Genomic DNA, 13,217 nt, shown 5'->3' with positions numbered 1-13,217 from the left:
GGAGAGGTCCATTGAAATGCTGGTCCAGATCAGAAGTCCTTGAACTGGACTGTCCTTGGTGGTGTGGAGGTCCATGTGATGGGAATCAGCTGAGCACTGTAGTCCTGAGGTGGGATCCAGTTCGGTGTCCTGGGTTCTGAAGCTACAATATGAGATGTGATTTGTTAAAGTTAAACACTACCGTCAATTGCTTATTTTTACATAGGATCAATTTTCAAATCAAATTTTCAAATATAGGGATAAAGCATATGGGCTGTACTTAGAATTGACATGATTATGTATATTGGAGTACAGTAAATGTGTTTCTTTTTTCCACTAATAATTACACATCTTCTGATACAAAAAACTACAGAGAAATGTTTTTTGTAATGTAACTGGAATGTACAATATAGGATGATTTTGGTAGGACTTCCGCCCCGCTTATCGTTATTTTATTATGGAGAGCGGAAGTGGGGTACCACCTCCTCACCAGCTTGACGTCATGTTGCAGCTGTACTGGGCTAACATGGACGTCACATGTCAGAGAACGACATAAACATGATCCTCCGAGCAGCGGACTGCAGGACAACCCAGCACAGACGACACGGTAGGAGCCACCAGACACTCGGACCTGACTTGCGTCGTTTGTCTTCAAGAACCGGCTCGGTGTTACCGGACCGGACCCGTTAGCTTTCATCTGGTTAGCCAGCAGAGCTAGCGAGGGGCACCTGTGTGCATCCATTAACGCGTCTCGGCTTTCGGTTCTGTCGCGAATAAAAATAACGTTTTCAACCTAAACGCGTATTTATTACTATTGTCCGTCTTGTGGTCCACAGTTATTCATCACAGCGTTCTCTTGTGTTTCACCGAGGGAGTGAATTTTAATGTCTACATTGAAATTCAGCTATCTTGGCGAGGCCGTCCGATAATGGACCAACTGTGCTCCCATGATGGACGCCGCCGCCTGAACTGTCATCAGTCACGCTCTGAAGCTGCTTTAATTATCGGACAGACAGCACGGCTTCACTGCGCACCCATTTTTGGACCGTTCAGTTCGTTTATATGATGGTTTGTTGGATCTGATGGGGTCGACTTAAACCCTGGCAGCAGCTGAAGCGCTGAGTGTGTTGCATCACTGCATCATCACCATCAGCTGACCAGGAGATGTCCAGGCCCGGATGCTTCTGTTTAAACAAATGCAATAATGTTATTTCATTACATAATCATATACGTGCTCACGTGACTGTGTTTAGGAGCAGATGGTCACCAGTGGCCCTCGTGTGGACTGTGGGGCCAGATTTATCAGAAGCAGCACTGACTGGTTACAAATGAAAGTGAAAGTGTGTGTGTTGGCAGCTGAAACTAGCCGGACCAGCGTGTCCCAGCACACACTGCTGCTGGAGACCCTGAGCGACCAGTTTGGAAAACGCCACATAGTGATGTCCTGAATGGTACCTACATCACATCTTGCTCATGTTGTGAGGAGATCACAGACTTGTATCGAGTGATTTTGTATCGGTATTTTTAACCAAAAAACCCTCACATTTTCCACCATCAGTTTCTCCACTTGACGTTTGTTGTTCGGGTGATCATTTAGTTGTGTAAATTGTTTGCAGCTGCTTTGAGTGATGAGTTGGCTACAATAGCTGTAACAATGAATTTTAACGTGTACTAACGAACACAAGGGAACTGTTGTTGTTTCATCGCCCCCTACTGGCAGCTGCATGGTGGGTTTATTTTTCCTGGTTGTTTCCTCACTGACTCAACAGAGTGACTAAAATAGATACAGATATTTAAATCTGTTCTGGGAGCTCCATCTCCTCCACTTTCACTGTGTGTGTGTGCATGTGTGTAACTGTGTGTGTGTGCGTGGTCACATCCTAACTCTGAGGAAACTTTCCTCCAACACATGTGTTCCCATCTTTGCACTCCAGGTTCCAGGAGTCATGCAAATCTTGAGACTTTGTCCAGGCCGGATCAGATTTACCCTGGCTGACCATGTCACCTTCTCTCTCCTGCTGACATCCAGAAGTCCAGATATCTCCAGAACACAGGCAGGATTCTTGATGAGTGGTTCTGACCCAGTTCTGACTGAGACAGTCGCAGGAACTGCATGAGAAAATAAAACTAAGGGTGGAGATTCCTTCCCATTTTCATTGCGCTCCTGGACTGATAGGTCGTCAGAGACCCACCCTTGGGCCAGAGCAGTGTGAGGAGGTAGTGGTTCAACACTCAGGACAAAGATGAGAAGCTCTGGGGTCACGTGACTTGAGTTTGACACAATTGTTGTCACGTAACAGGAACTTCAAACCCAATATTCAGGGTCTGCTGAGTCGTCTAACTGCCTCTCTGTTCTCATGCACACGTCAGTCATGTGACCCCTGCAGCTGATGATGTCACTGATAAGCAAAGCCCAATGTGTGGTAGTGACATAGCGCCTGACAAAGAGGCGTTGTAATCCACGACCAACAGTACCAGCTCACACACACACCAGTCAGTGTGTGTGTGTCTCTCTGTGTGTGTGTGACTCTTTCATACCTTCCTTCCTCCTCAGCTGTGGCTCACTCAGCTGCACTTTTTGCGAGCTTAGAAAATGGAAATGAAAGTGCAGTTCTAGTTGCTCCTAACAACGCTGACTTCCTGTCAGACCTTCTGACTTCATGTTCGGACGGTGGCTGCAGGTTCTGGGTCTGTGATGGCGCTGAGGGGCGACCTGTGAAGGTGAGGGAGCAGTGAGCTGTTGACAGGTTCATCGCCTGGACTGTAATCTCAGTTTTGACGCGGCCGCTGTGACACCAGTACTAAAGCTGCAAAGGTACTGGAGTGACACAATCCTCTTCTTCAGTTTCGCGATCGGAAACTCCTGTGTGTTCTCCTGCTGCGTTTGCTTGTTTGGTTTCCTCCTTGAGCACCTCTGCTTTGTTTGCTTTGGAAACCTGCACGTGTTGTGTAGAGAATTAACCATGATCACAGAATAACAGTCCAGTTTAGATACCACCGCAGTGATAGTTTAAAATCTTAGAAGAGAGATGTCGTTCAGTGTGAGGCAGCATCAGTACAGTGCTCTGTCGTCCAGGAACAAGGCTCCCTCCGTCACCTCCATCGGGCTTTTTCAATTCCTGTTTCTGCATCTTCCTCTTTACCCGACTCTTGTGAGTAACCCAAGGTTACTGCGTGTCCACCTTCAACTCTGTCTTAATGACTGAAAACCCCAAACTCAACTGCAGGTTGTGAAAGAGGTTGGGGGTCTGGACCAACAGTTGTTGTCATGGTTCCTCGTATGGTTTGAGGAAATGTAATTTTGGTGGTTGCATGTGTTCAAGGGCTCATGGATGAAGATGTTGATCAGGGTCCTCTTCATGTAAGAGTGTGTGATCTTGTGTGTCTGTGTCTGCATCGAGAGCTGAAAGGAGAAGTGAACGTGGGGAAATTCTCCTCTGTCATCTCAGCAGCTGCGCTCTGACTGAACAGCCTCCCTGAATCTGAGGAGGTTCCTGTCGTCTCTCTCTGAAGTCAGTGTGAGTCAAGGTCGTGATGGAGGACTGCACCCCCTCCGAGCTGCTCACGAAGGGTCATCGAGGAATCGGCTGCAGCAGAACCCCAGACCAGAGTTTGACCCAAATGTTTGACCCACTTTGCTGTTGTCATGGCGATCCGTTCATTAATTTTTTAACACTGGCATCATGTGATCTGTAGACAGGCGGCGGCTCCTCGCTGGTGCTACGACTCGACACTCGGATTCCGTTTCTCGACTCGGAGCCCACAACCCTGACGCAGATTTGACCTGACACCCAAACACCTGACAGCCGACAGAGTCACTGACTTGGCAACCAAACAGACTCTCCAAACCGAAACAGGCCTCTCTGAGACTCTGTCCCCTGGCATCTGGACCTCTCCCTCCACTGCATCAGGAAGCTGTCGGTGAACAGGACGCGGCAGGCTAAACCTCTTCCTGTTTGCCAGTTGACCGTTGACTCCAGCTGATCCTTCCACTTCCTCTCAGCTCTCACTTTCACTCTCTGACACTGAGTGACCTGCAGGAAGTCCATGTTTTCAGCTGACAGATCTGCTGAGTGGACAGTTCTGGTTGCACACACGCTCTGAACTGCAGTGTCATTCAGGAATATAGTTCAGTTGGATTAGAGTTTTGGCCTGTGGTCGTCGCCTCTGCTTCTTCAGTTCTGGGACCCAGTCCTGGAGTGTCAGCCTCGGCTGGAGAGAAAACGCTCTGTTACATAAGAAAGCTTTTAGCTTTGCAGACATGGATGCTATTTTGGTGTCACACGTGCCTGCTCACACAGACACCCGACGTCCAGCTGGAGCAGTAAAGATCTCGTACAGACACACACAGTTAGCATGTTGGCTTGTGTCTGGGTTTTCCAAACTTCTGAGAGAGTTCTTTTGTTGGCTGAGAGGGTCAAGATGGACTGACACTGAAAAGCTCTCCTGTGTGTCCACAGTGGAGGTCAGACCAGCGGCATGACCGAGGAGAAATGTCCTCAGCTGGTGGACTACTTTGTAGTGGCGGGTCTGAACCCTGCAGGACCGTGGAAGTCCCTGGACGAAGATGCCAAGACCTCCTCCTCCTCCTCGTCACCCACATCGTCCTCCGCGTCGGTCCGAGCCGTGGAGCCGGTGACAGACCTGGCCGTGATCGCCCGGGGGCTCGGGGAGGAGGTGCCGGAGGGCTTCACTTGCATCGAGAAGACTCTGGGCGGCCACTCTGCGGAGCTGAGTGCCGGCCTCATCAACAATCCTCACCTGTACCTGTGCTACCGCAGAGGACGCGACAAACCTCCCGTCCTGGACCTCGGGTGAGACTTGGCACACCAATGTTTCACGGCTCGCGTGTCATCAGATCACATAATCCGGTCGATGATGTAACCTGGTCCCAGCTCTTCTCTCTATTGTCTCCAAGCTGGTTAATGACTCCGGATTACATGTTAATCCCGGATCACGGCTCAAATCTGATCACACTCTTGACCCGGATCACTCCACTCATCACACATCGCTCTAATATTATTTTGCACTGACTGAGATGCAGGGAAAGGCAGTGATGTTGCAGTGTGAGGTCCATGACCTCGGGGTCTTGGAAAGTTGCTGGGTCCGACCTGTTGCTGGTCCCCACAGGGTTCTGTATGAGGGCAAGGACGCGCTGAAGCAGGGGTGGTACGTCATCGACACCACGCCCTACAGCCGCTCAGCCAGCCTGAGTTCTGGCAGCGGCCCGACTGCTCACCGGGTTTTCCTGACCTACCGACGCGCCCTGGACTCGCAGGCTCTGCACACATTGGGTGTCACGGACATTGCGCTGCTGCTGCCCAGCAAGGGAGAGGTCGCCCCGCACACGTTCTGCCGCGTGGACAAGAACCTCAACACGGGCATGGTGAGTCCACCCTGGCTGGTCCGAGGCTCTGGTCTGAGGCCTGACCGCGTGTGTTGTGTTCCTGTAGTGGGGTCCTGCTCTGTACGTCTGCTACAAACGTGCCGTGGCTAAAGCTAACGCTCTGGTCTACGAGGCAGGTGAGTGTTTCTCGTGTTCCTCTGGTTCTGCTGCAGACATCAGCTGTGGTTCATTGGTTGCCGGCAGGTCTCATCAGTCGCTACCCTGAAGAGGACCTTGAGTCATTCCCTCTGCCAGAGTCGGTGCCGGTCTTCTGTCTGCCGATGGGCGTGGCTGTGGAGAGCTGGCCTCTCAACACCAAGTACCAGCTGCCCGTCTTCTCCACCTTCGTCCTCACCTCTGCGTCTGGGGACAAGGTGAGACGAGACGTCTGACCCAGCTGTGTCTGAGAGCTTCACCATGGTACCTTGGTCTCGCTGCCTCCCGCAGGTCTACGGCGCCGCCATCCAGTTCTACGAGTCGTACCCGCGGGAGAAGCTGTTGGAGCGTCAGAGCGTTCGGCTGGGTCTGCTCAGCGTGGTGGACCGCCGACCCATCACCAACCGCAGCCTGCAGGTGAAGAAGAGCATCTGCGTCTTGTCGCACTGGCCCTTCTTCAACGTCTTCCAGAAGTTCCTCACCTTCGTGTACAGATACTCCATCTCTGGACCTCACGTGCTGCCGTTGGAGAAGTCAGTGGGTTTTCATTCAACTCCGGCTGCAGGAAGGAACATCAGTGGAAGTTCTCTTCAAAATAAAAGCTTTCAATCGGAGAACCTCTCACTCGTTTCTGCCTGTGCCGGACTTCAGTCATTCAGATGCGTGAACGACTGATGCTAACCAGGGCTGATTCTCTGCAGACACATCTCCAGCTTCATGCACAACGTCCCGTTTCCTTCGCCACAGAGACCTCGCATCCTGGTTCAGGTACGAGACCACGCGGGTCCTGAAGGCTTTTATTTTCACAGGACGTTCCTGGTGACCTCTGACCCTCAGTCTTTACTCCCTCCTCCAGCAGGACTGAGGTCAGATCACAAGTGAGTTGTGGAGTTCTTAATCACTCTCACTCGGACAATCCACCAATCAGCTTCTGAGATAATTAAAAAGAAACCTCTGAAGATGATTTTGTGTTTTGGAATCCGATCTCACTGGATCCTTAATGATTCATTCACATTTGTGTGTTGGAATCACCTGCTGTTATTTTCCTTGATGACGTTCAGTGGTGATTTGAGGTCACTTGTGTTTGTGTTGCAGCTCTCCCCGTACGACAACCTGCTGCTCTGTCAGCCCGTCTCCTCTCCACTCCCGATCAGGTCTGTCTTTGTCTTGATCTCGCCGAGATGTTGGTGGGAGGTAAGGGTTGGAGCTGAAGCGGTTCTGTGTCACAGTGGCGCCAGCTTCCTGAAGCTGCTGCAGAACCTCGGCCCAGAAAACGCTTGCACACTGCTGCTGGCCGTTCTGACCGAACACAAGCTGCTGCTGCACTCCTTGCGGCCCGACGTGTTGACGTCCGTCAGCGAGGCTCTGGTTTCGGTGAGTGGACGCAGCAATGTGTGGGTGAGATGTCGGTGCAGTCCACACGACTTTGCTTCGCTCTCCAGATGAGCTTCCCGCTGCGCTGGCTCTGCCCCTACATCCCGCTGTGCCCGCTGCAGATGGCCGACGTGCTGTTGGCGCCCATGCCCTTCATCGTGGGAGTCCACTCAAGCTACTTCGACCTATACGACCCCCCGACGGACGTGGTGTGTGTGGACCTGGACACCAACACCATCTTCCAGTGAGCAGCCTTGCCTGACTGACGCCTGGGTGAAACATTGACACTCGTCTCCTCGCAGGTCTGAAGATAAAAAGCCGCTGTCATGGCGGTCGCTGCCGAGGAAGCACGGCAAGACTCTGTTCAACACTCTCACCGGCCTGCACAGGACGCTGGAGAAGAGTGAGTCCACAGTAGACCCTGTTGTTTATGTCCTCGAAACATATTTCTGTCCTTTTCTGTCTCGCAGTTTGCACTCCCGGCCAGGAGGAGGCGACGCTGGAGTTCCTGCTGACAGATTATGACCAGATATACCGGCGGCAGAAGCAGCTGGAGCTGGAGATCCAGGAGGCCTTCCTGCGTTTCATGAGCTGCCTGCTGAGAGGATACCGGACCTTCCTGCTGCCAATCACGCAAGCGCCGTCCGACACCGCCACCGACTGCAGTTCCCTGTTCAACCTGCAGGGTGAGCTGTCCACACAGAAAGAGCAGAGCGGCTTTACAGTTGGATCTGGTCGGGTTCTCTTCTGTGTCGGGATAATGTCATGAGTGAGTTGACCGAGGCTGTTTCTCTCTTTCAGGCTTCCTGAAGTCCCGGGACCGGACGCAGCAGAAGTTCTATAGCCAGATGACAAGGACTCAGATGTTCACGCAGTTCATCGAGGAGTGCTCCTTCGTCAGTGACCGTCACGCCTGCCTGGAGTTCTTTGACGAGTGTGTGCAGAAGGTTGGCTCCTCCCATCGTGCGTGGACTCGTCACGTCCTCTGACGTGTCTTTGATGGCAGGTGGACGTGGAGAAGCCTGAAGAGGTCCGGCTCATCGACCTGGATGAGACTCACAGCGGAGAACACACGGTCTTCATCATGCCACCTGAGGAGCCGCAAGAGGCCGACGGCTCCGAGTGCCCCGCCCTCTACAGGTACCGCCCGGTCCCGCGAGGTCCACGAACCACGGCTGACTTAGTCAACTTTTCAGTTACGAGACCTTCCCCACCCTGAGGGTGGAACTCTTCGACCGGCCGCAGGACCAACTCCGTGTCCCAGCCAAGGGCAGCGCCCCCAGCAGCCCCGCCCCCAGACGCACCAAACAGGTCGGCGCCACTGAACCGCAGCTGTGGATTTTCATCTTCAGCATGACTCTTTGTCTCCCCATGCAGGAGATCAAGCTGGCACAGAAGCGGGCCCAGAAGTACTCGGCTGTGCCAGACATGTGGTCCAAGTGTCTCCTGGGCCACTGCTACGGCCTGTGGTTCATCTACCTGCCCACCTTCGTCCGCGCTGAGACCGCCAAAGTGCGGGCTCTGCACACAGCCTACGATGTCCTCAAACACATGGAGAACCGCAAGGTGGTCCTGCCAGACGAGGTGTGTGCGCCACCAACGTGTGTTGTCACGTCTTTGATGAGAAGTTTGCCTCATGTTTACTCACCTGACCCCACTGCTCCAGGTTTGTTACCGGATCCTCATGCAGCTCTGCGGCCAGTATGGTCAGCCGGTTCTCGCCGTCCGTGTTTTGCTAGAGATGAAGAAAGCAGGAATCACACCCAACACCATCACTTACGGCTACTACAACAAGGTGGGACGCAGCTCGGCGCCACGCCTCCGACCTCACCAGTCACTGACCCCTTTCTTCCTCAGGCGGTTCTGGAGAGCAAGTGGCCCTCCTCCAGCCAGGGCGGGCGACTGCGCTGGGCGAAGCTGCGGAACGTGGTGCTGGCGGTCGCTCAGTTCAGGCAGCCAATCAAACGGCAGCAGAAGAACGGCTCGCTGGGGTCACACGGAGGTCAGGAAGACACTCACCCGTCTGTTCACCCACCGTGGTTCCAGCGAGACAGAAAAATGGGAGGAAATGAGAGGTTTTAGATGGAGGATGGCCAGAGTGAGGAAGAGAGGAGAGTTAGGAGAATGCGGGCATGCTGAGACAGTGTTGAGGATCCCAAGTGAGACAAGGAGAGACATGTAGGTGAGGGTTCATCAGTCAGCCACTGACCCCTGCAGAGTGACCTCTGAAGCTTTTGTTTTAATAGGAAGAGAAGTCTTTAATCATCTATGACAGAAACAAAATAGTGTTTAAAATTCTGAGATGAAATGAGCTAAAAAACATTTATTGTTTTGTTCAGTAACAGTGTTAACGTGATGCTACATCCAACTGCTGTGATCGCAATCTGATTTGACCCTCTGTCTAGTAGAGCCGATGATGGACAGCAGGCTCCGCCCCCAGTCCAACCTGATTCGTCAGTCCAGCTGGAGCGGCCTGAGTGACAGCTCCAGTCACGAGTCTCTGACGGGGCCGCTGGTGAAGAGCAACAGCCTGAACAGCATGAAGACGCCGGCCGATAGTAACGGACGATCCGGGTGACGCTGTGTGCCACCGTGGTCTGAACCTTGACTCTTCCCCCCAACAGAACTGAAGCTGTGTAAGAAGTCCGCCCTCAGAAACGCTGAGACCAATGGCTGCAGCGACGTCGTGTCTCGCAAACCCCCTCTCGGCCGGCGGGATGCCGCCACACCTCCTCCGGCTCCCTCTGCTGGTATCCTGGTGCGGCGAAGTGACGTCTGCCTGTCCACCTTCTACAAGGAATGTGCCGAGTCAGCGGATCCTGCGCGGGACTGCTGTCAGCAGGGCCGAGACGGCAGGTCGGACCCGTGTCGACTCTTGTCTCTGCAGGAATCTTAAGTCAACTTATCACCACTTTCCAGACCGGCGGCACCTCGGGACTCAGTGGCGCGGAGCAAAGTGGTGGATGAGAACTCCAACCACGTGTCGTCCCCCGGCCGTGGCGGTCTGGCCGGGAAGCTGCAGCAACTGCTAACGCCAACAAGACACAGAGCCTCGGTCCGGCGAGCTGCCAGTGTGGACGACCGCAGACCCGGTGGTGGAGCCATCGGACGTCGCGTGTCTGAGCAGAGACAGTCCCGGAAGTCTCAGGTGGCCGAGACCCTACTGAAGGCCAAAGATCGCCTAGTCAACGCCACGTCCGAGGTCGGTTGGTGACAGGGTCAGTGCCCAGGTGCAGCCTCTCACTCCGAGCGTCTCCTGCAGAGTTCCCTGTCGGTGGGGAGTGACCTGGACCTGACGGAGACTCCTGCGCCAGCGTATCCCCTCCGAAGGTCGTGGGACAATAGTCAAGAGGCTGCAGGACTTGAGGTTGAAGAGTGATGGCGGCTGGTTAGCCCCCCCCCTTGCTCTCCGCTCACCTCCCCTCCTCTGTGTCCAGGTGTTGATGTCCAGCTGCTCTCGCTGTCGTGGCTGTCAGTCTCTAGTGTACGACGAGGAGATCATGGCCGGCTGGACGTCCGACGACTCCAACTTAAACTCCTCGTGTCCCTTTTGTTCTGCCACATTCGTCCCCTTCCTCAATGCCGAGATCTGCGACCCCGGGCCCCTCAGCAGGTAGACAAGCACACAACCATCACAGCGTGTGTCTCCAGCAGAGATGGTGACTTGACCATGGTCCCACTTCAAGCACATTGCCATAATTGAATGACTTGTGACTTGCATGAGCAAAGCTATGACTTGACTTCTCACAGAAAATGACTCGACTTGCTTGAGCTATGTGTGCCTCCCCCCCCCCATCTGTGGTCTGCAGCTGTGAACGCAGCAACCTCAACATGGAGGATGAACTGGACGGCGCGGTGAGGCCCCCTAGTGGTCTTCAATGTAACGGCTTGAGTGAAGACTCCAGCTCTGACACCAGCAGCTACTCTGAGCCCAGCAGAGCAACCACGGTGGGTCCACTTCTTCTCGCCCACCCCCTCCTCCTCCATGGTCACTCACCCCCCAACCCTCTCCCGCAGTGCTCGTCGGTGGGCGGGGCCCCGCAAGTGACCGTGGCGTACCTGAGCCCTCTGGTGCTGCGGAAGGAGCTGGAGAGCCTGCTGGAGAACGAGGGCGAGGCGGTTCTGGCTCAGCCGCAGCTGCTGGACAGCCACTCCATCATCTTCTGGAACCTGGTGTGGTTCTTCCAGCGACTGGGTCTCCCCAACCACCTGCTGCAGCTGGTCCGCGCCTCCTCGCTGGTCAGCCACTTCGCGCAGGTGAGTGACCGTGAGTGCCCACCGCTGACCCGCTGCGCTGACTCAAGGTTGTGTTTCCGTCTCAGTCGGAGAGCTCGGGTGTGCGACTGCGCCTCCTGTGGGACACGCTGAGCCCCGACACTGACCAGTGGCCGCCTCTCTACGTCCTGTGGAGACTTCACAGTAGGGCACTCATCTGTTCACATCCTCCTGTGACTGTGCTCTTACGGCTTCCGTCCACTAGGTGGCGCCCCGATGCGGAGCTACGGGTGGCGCCGGCATAACCACCCCTTCACCTTGGACTTCCTGGAGGAGGTGCTGCGCTGGGTCGGCATGAACGAGGTGCACAAAGCTGTGACGCTGTTCCTCGACACCCTGGCCAAACAGCCGGGGTCGCCATGGATACAGAGGTGAGGGCGTGGCTCTTGAGGTTCCAGATGTCTGTCAGGGCATAACACGGGTCGCCTGTTTGTGCTGCAGAAGTCTGTACAGAGAGATTCTGTTCCTCACGCTGGCAGCCATGGGCAAAGATCATGTCGGTGAGACCACGCCCACACGCCGTCCCTCACAGTGCATGTTCAACGGTGTCAGTAGTAAACATTCTCTTGTCCAGCGGCCTTCGACAAGAAGTACAAGGCAGCCTACTCGCGCCTCAGCAGCAGCCTGAGCCGCGACGAGCTGCGCAGGAAGCGAGTACAGCCTCCGAGCCCCAAGGCCATCGACTGCCGACGCAGCTTCCACCCGCCGCTCGAATGCTGAGCTCCTGCTGATGCCCCCTCAGTGGACGCCGCCTTGAAGCTCTCCGTCCCGACCTCCGTCCAGCCTCGTCGTCGTCGTGAATCCGCGGATCTATGCACCCCAACTTCAGGCTACATTTTTACTAACCATCTCTGTGCCGCCGCTCATCTGGAGGGAAGTGCGAGTTGGGAATGTCTACGTGGTAAGTTTAGGACAGGAAAAGAAATGCAGGTGGACTCCCAAACTCGTAGTTAAAATCAGGTCTGTCTGTTTTCAGGTCATTTTTTTGTTATGCCTTCTATATTGTGCATCTAGCTTCTGCTTGTACTTCAATATTCTGAAGCTAAATTCAATATCTTCTGTATTATTTTGAAAACTAATCGTGCTAACATCGAAGTGGTGGTTAGGAAAATATCAAACCTACAGAGTGTATGAAAAACTCTCTGCCCTGCGTATATACTCTGAAGGCTTCACTCAACATTATATTCCATAAACGGCAAAACATGACCTGATAACAGATGAAAAACTTGAAGCGTAAAAATGAGTCATTTAGTTAGTCATGGTGCGTTGACGCCTCCTTACCACAAGGGGCCACCGACGCTGTGGGCTGCTGTGTTGTTTCTGTTGGAGATATCTGGTGGGGGAACCCCTGGGCTGAAGACGTTTCTCAACACACTGTTTACAGCATCTTCATGCACCACAACGCCTGTAGCAGATTTTTTTAAATCTATTTTTGAGCCATTTGTGTTGGTGGCCTGCAGTGGTCAGTACCTGGGCTGGTGGCAATGTTGCTTAAGATTACAGTGTGATTGACATCACCAGCTGGTGTCCATATATCCTTCGATTTGGTCTCATTAGGAACAGTGTAATAATCTGGACCTCAAATGACGTTATTCTGAAACATCTCCAGTCCGGGTCCGACCCGTCCAGCATCCATGTTTACTGATGAAGATTCAAACCAGCGACTTGTGCACTGATAACTGTTGATCTGCGATCGATCAGTTTACGTTGAAGAATCCTGCAAACTGTGGAGAGACTTTTGATGGAGCTGCTCCAGATTTGATGTTCTCACGTCGGCCGCCGACGATGAAGGAGTGGTCACGTGATGTTTTATGGGAATATTTAAATCCAGATTATTGTGTTTGCTGTTGTAATTTATAAATGTGAGTGCAGTCCAGTTGTTTTTATAAGAAAACGGAAATAAAAGTCACGAAAGGAAAACAGCTTTTTTCTATATACTGTATATAAATTTGTCTTCTGGAACGTGAGAAACGGCGAGTGCCATTGACGTCACGCAGCAGCTTACAGGAAAAAGAATGTTTTGCCTTCAGAATAAAGATTTTGTTTG

The 13,217-nt window shown here is 53.3% G+C and overlaps 1 protein-coding gene across 2 annotated transcripts; it reads left to right on the top strand.

Annotated features, from left to right (window-relative positions):
- Positions 1–427: 427 nt before the first annotated feature.
- LOC128771610 (DENN domain-containing protein 4B-like) lies at positions 428–13,095 on the top strand. Of its 2 annotated transcripts, none has more exons than XM_053887092.1 (29): positions 428–586; positions 4,440–4,793; positions 5,110–5,365; positions 5,433–5,502; positions 5,570–5,739; positions 5,813–6,054; positions 6,223–6,289; positions 6,617–6,675; positions 6,751–6,895; positions 6,964–7,139; positions 7,198–7,298; positions 7,366–7,581; positions 7,697–7,842; positions 7,902–8,035; positions 8,092–8,206; positions 8,273–8,479; positions 8,562–8,690; positions 8,753–8,897; positions 9,304–9,453; positions 9,520–9,751; positions 9,815–10,097; positions 10,158–10,262; positions 10,333–10,508; positions 10,705–10,843; positions 10,913–11,152; positions 11,200–11,314; positions 11,376–11,541; positions 11,612–11,670; positions 11,745–13,095. In XM_053887092.1, exons 2-29 carry the CDS (start codon positions 4,459–4,461, stop codon positions 11,888–11,890), a joined length of 4,524 nt encoding a protein of 1,507 aa, XP_053743067.1. In that variant the 5' UTR covers positions 428–586; positions 4,440–4,458; the 3' UTR covers positions 11,891–13,095. The 2 variants fall into 2 exon arrangements, with proteins under 2 accessions (XP_053743067.1, XP_053743068.1); XM_053887093.1 differs by having other exon boundaries at positions 453–586; positions 11,218–11,314.
- The last annotated feature ends 122 nt before the right edge of the window (positions 13,096–13,217 follow it).

This window comes from Synchiropus splendidus, chromosome 15, assembly GCF_027744825.2.
Source record: "Synchiropus splendidus isolate RoL2022-P1 chromosome 15, RoL_Sspl_1.0, whole genome shotgun sequence".
In the NCBI taxonomy this organism is placed as follows: Eukaryota; Metazoa; Chordata; class Actinopteri; order Syngnathiformes; family Callionymidae; genus Synchiropus; species Synchiropus splendidus.
The sequence above is the reverse complement of the archived record's forward strand: the minus strand, read 5'-3'. Positions and strand labels throughout refer to the sequence as shown.

Excerpts from the sequence above, each read along its gene's own strand:
- LOC128771610 (XM_053887092.1), top strand. The coding sequence starts at position 4,459 with ATGACCGAGGAGAAATGTCCTCAGCTGGTGGACTACTTTGTAGTGGCG. Across the intron at positions 5,503-5,569 it reads CGCTCTGGTCTACGAGGCAG|GTCTCATCAGTCGCTACCCT; the intron begins GTGAGTGTTTCT and ends GGTTGCCGGCAG. Across the intron at positions 6,290-6,616 it reads GACCTCGCATCCTGGTTCAG|CTCTCCCCGTACGACAACCT; the intron begins GTACGAGACCAC and ends TTTGTGTTGCAG.